General features: G+C 41.3%; 1 protein-coding gene across 1 annotated transcript; it reads right to left on the bottom strand.

Annotated features, from left to right (window-relative positions):
* Positions 1-2,182: 2,182 nt before the first annotated feature.
* LOC136525391 (uncharacterized) lies at positions 2,183-4,066 on the bottom strand. The gene is made up of 2 exons (XM_066518395.1): positions 3,056-4,066; positions 2,183-2,797 (listed from the first exon to the last, which is right to left on the bottom strand). The coding sequence occupies exons 1-2, from the start codon at positions 4,064-4,066 to the stop codon at positions 2,183-2,185; spliced, it is 1,626 nt and encodes a 541-aa protein (XP_066374492.1).
* Positions 4,067-4,520: the final 454 nt, after the last annotated feature.

Genomic DNA, 4,520 nt, shown 5'->3' with positions numbered 1-4,520 from the left:
TTTTCTGCTTTAACCTCTTTTAGTGCTATGGCTTCCGCCCACTTAGAGAAGTAGTCGGTCGCGGCAAGGATAAACCTGTGCCCCTTAGAGGATGGGGGATTTATTGGCCCGACTACATCCATTCCCCACATTTCAAAGGGCCAAGACATGTTGGTTGGATGTAACGGTTCATGGGGTTGGTGTATAAAATTACCATGTATTTGACATTCATGGCATTTCTTTGCGAATTCCATAGAATCAACAAACATTGTAGGCCAATAATAACCCAAATGTTTTAATTGGTAATGGAGCTTTGGTCCAGATTGGTGCGCGCCGCATACTCCAGAGTGAACTTCTTTCAAAGCTTCAATTATTTCACCACCGGCAAGGCAACGTAGCAAAATGCCATCGCAAGAGCGTCGATAGAGTGTATCATTTATACACGTATAGTTAATTGACCTCTTTCGGATCCTAGACCTTTGACTAGAATCCAAGGGCAAATATCCATGGAGCAAATAATCCAGAAAAGGTGTTCTCCAATCACCCATCTCGATTTCACACGTATCTATAGTCATGGCCGAAGTAGATAATATATTCTCTTCCTCAGCAAGTACGGGAAGAACTCTTCGCTCCTCCACATGAACGTCCATAGTTTGACATGGATTTATTGACATGCTGGCAGCTAAGCTTGCCAATGCATCGGCTTTCTCATTTTGGCTTCTTACGACATGCTGAATTTTCAAATCAGCAAACCTAGTCATTAGTTCTTTTGCTTTCTTAAAATAAGGTACAAGCCCTTCTTTCTTTACTGTATATGTTCCCAACAATTGATTGACTATTAATTGGGAGTCTCCATATATAGAGAGTGTGTTTAAGCCCATATTGTGAGCTATCTCAAGCCCAATAATTAGCGCCTCATATTCAGCAGCATTATTTGAGACCGCCGAAGTGAGTGTGAAAGAATATGGGAATATCGCCTCATCAGGTGTGACAAATACAACTCCTGCACCTGCTCCCGACTTTCGGCAAGCGCCATCAAAATACATTTGCCACGTAGGATTAGATACCGTAGTGGTGAAGGCTTCCTCATCTGGTAGATCATCGTCGATGGGAAAGTCGTCAGGTATAGGATGTGCAGCTAGAAAATTAGCCAAAGCTTGACCTTTAACGGCTTTTTGTGGCACAAATACAATATCAAATTGTGAAAGGATCATCGCCCACTTGGCCAATCTACCTGATAATGTCATTTTACTTAAAATATGTCGGAGTGGATCAGCTCTCGATACGAGATGCACGGTGTGTTCTAACATGTAATGACGGAGTTTTTGAGCTGCAAATACAAGTGCTAGGCATATTTTTTCTATATCCAGATAGTTGCACTCTGCCCCCAGCAGGGTGCGGCTTAAGTAATATAGTGAGACCTCTTTCCCTTCATCATTGGTTTGTGCTAATAAAGCGCCTAATGAAGTTGGCATAGCTGCTGTATAGAGGATTAGTGGCCGCCCTTTAATTGGCGCGCACAACACAGGAGGGTTCGTTAAATATTTCTTTATATCATCAAAAGCATTTTGACATGCTTGATCCCATTGGAACGGGACTCCTTTCTTCATGAGCCGAGAGAAAGGCTTGCACCTCCCGGATAAATTTGAGATGAATCTCCTAATATACGCTAAATGGCCTTGGAGGCTCTTTAATTCGTGCAAGTTTGTTGGTCGAGGCATGTCGACAATTGTCTTTATTTTAGTAGGGTCGATCTCAACGCCATGTTTAGTGACCACGAAACCCAGGAATTTCCCTGAGGACACCCCGAAGGCACACTTCATAGGATTCATTTTCAATTTGTGCTTTCTAAGGCGTGTAAACACTTCTTCCAAGTGTTTTAAGTGATCTTTCTCGCGCTTAGACTTTACCACAATATCGTCTATATAGCACTCAACGATTTCATACAATAGGCCATCTAAAATAATGGCCATCGCCCGTTGATACGTGGCACCCGCATTTTTCAATCCAAAGGGCATGACTTTATAACAGAATATGCCTTTAGGTGTACGAAATGCTGTTAACTCTTCATCTTCTGGCGACATTTTTATTTGATTGTAGCCAGAAAAGCCATCCATGAAGGAGAATATTTCATACCCCATAGTGGCGTCAATAAGGATTTCAGAGATCGGAATTGGAAACTCATCTTTTGGACATGCTTTGTTTAAATCTCTAAAATCAACACACACACACGTATCTTCCCATTTTTCTTTTTAACGGGTACAATACTAGACACCCATTTCGGGTATTTTACTTCTCGAATAAACCCGGCAGCAATGAGTTTATCGACCTCAGCTTCTATTTGCGGGAGAAGTTCAGGACGATATCTTCTTTGTCCTTGCTTCACCGGAGTGACATCCTTTCGGACGGCCAATTTATGTTCAGCCACCATTGGATCTAAACCTGGCATTTCTTCATAAGACCAAGCAAATATATCTTTATTTGCAGAAAGAAATTTATGGTATTCTTTCTTACTTTCTTTGGATAAACGTTTGCTAATGAAGATTGGACGGGGATCATCGTCCGTGCCAATATTAATTTCTTCCAACTCATCAGTAGTTGGTTGATTTCCGTCTTCCATTTGTGGAGAGGCTTCAGTAGCATCGAGAGGTTCAGTGGAAGTCATATTAACTTCATAGCCTAAACCATATTTCTCTTCTTTCAACACTTCATCTTGATGTAGAGCATTGAGTTGAGCCTGAGACAACAACTTTTCGAAAGGTGCGAGCTGCCCCCGGCCATCACATAAAGACGGGCCAGTAGATATATCATATCCCATCTGTTGCATAATGTAAAGAATTTTGTCGTCATATAAAGAGATAGGTAATGTTTGATCATCTTTATTTAACAAAGTAATTTGTGTAGACCCCTTTATTTTAACGTCTCTTTCACTTTGGGCTTGTTTAATGTTATATTGCACCAAAGGAGGTAAGGGAGTTGGAAATGAAGTACCTCTATTTTGAGAGGGCTTTTTATTTATGATGCGAAATATAGGATCGCCTTTCTTCCTTTGGTTATTTGGTATATACCGATATACCTTTTTGCTTGATGTAGTCTCGCCAACTTCTATCTTGGGGATATTTTCCTCTAATGGTAATGTTGGTTTCGGCTTTGAGACTTTATCAACATGCTCAAAATAGAACTTTGCGTCAGCATAGAAGGTTTCCGCCGTGGTAAATGGCTTCTTATCCGCAAAAATCCTTATTATATCTCCTGAAGGATCTTTGTACTTGATGCATTGATGGAGAGTAGATGGAATAACTTTATTTTCATGTAGCCATGGGCGTCCAATGAGAGCATTATATGAGGTTGCTGCATCAATCACATAAAACTTTACATATGTCGTGAAACTTTCAAACTTTAAAACTAGACATATGGTACCCAATGCTTCTTGGCCTGATTGATTGAAGCCATGGATGACAACATTCGAGTGACATAAATCTCCTTTGGAATATCCAATCTTTTTGAGAGTGCGCATGGGCAACAAGTTTATGGCTGAACCACCATCAATCATTATACGATTAATAGGAAGATCGTCAATTTCACCAAGCATGAAAAGGGGCCTGTTATGTTTTGTATTCCCTAATAACAGATCCTCATCACTGAAGGTAATACTTTGAGCTCGAGCTAATTTTACTTCTGCTTGTGAAACCTCAACCCTATAATCTTCAGGAAATGAAAGTGCGGTAATAAATGCTTTTCGTAAATCAGAAGAGAGACACAAAGCATCATACACAGACAACATTGCTGGTATTTTCTTCAAGTGCGAGATTACATCATATTTGACCGACACATTGGGAACATGGTCAGTTACATCACTCGGAGTTACATTTGGGGGATTTCTTTGTTGAGGAGATGGTCTAGGCAGTTGACGGCCTGATCTAAGCTGAACTTCATCAACTTCTAATGTCTCTTCTTCAGGGAAGTGAAGAGACTCGTCATCATCATCCTCAAACATTCCGATGGGGAAGGCATCGTACTTTTCGAGGGGGTCGGCCTCGCGCTTCTTAATATTTTGGTAGAAGCGCGGGCCTTCGCCCTTTTCCATCATTCGTCGTAGAGCAAATCGTCTTGAGAGTTGCTGTCGACGCTCTCCGGATCTTTGGGAACTTGATGGTCCTCCTTTTGGGGAGTGGATCCATCGAAGGAAAGTCTTGCCTTCATGCTGGCACTCAGCTTGCTGTTTTGGATATCCAAATCATTTTGAAAGGTGGCGACATTTGACGTTGCCGTTTTCTTCCCTTTCGTCATGTCTTTCTGTTGATCAGCATCTAAGGTGCCTTCATCTATGAGCTTTTGTATTAAGTTCTTGACCACAAAGCAATCTTTCAGTGTATGGCCTAGGATGCGATGGTAGTGGCAGAAATTAGGATCATCAAATTTAGAAGCTTCCTCGGGCCTCTTTGGTTTAGGGAGCTCAATGAGTCCTAATTCCCTCAATCCCATGAACAGATCATCCACTTCTTCAACAGGGAAGGAATATTTCTGATTTTGTCGCTCAC

The sequence above is a fragment of the Miscanthus floridulus genome, chromosome 19 (assembly GCF_019320115.1).
Source record: "Miscanthus floridulus cultivar M001 chromosome 19, ASM1932011v1, whole genome shotgun sequence".
NCBI classification, from domain to species: domain Eukaryota; kingdom Viridiplantae; phylum Streptophyta; class Magnoliopsida; order Poales; family Poaceae; genus Miscanthus; species Miscanthus floridulus.
Note: the sequence above shows the minus strand (reverse complement) of the source record. Positions and strands in the feature narration are given on the sequence as shown.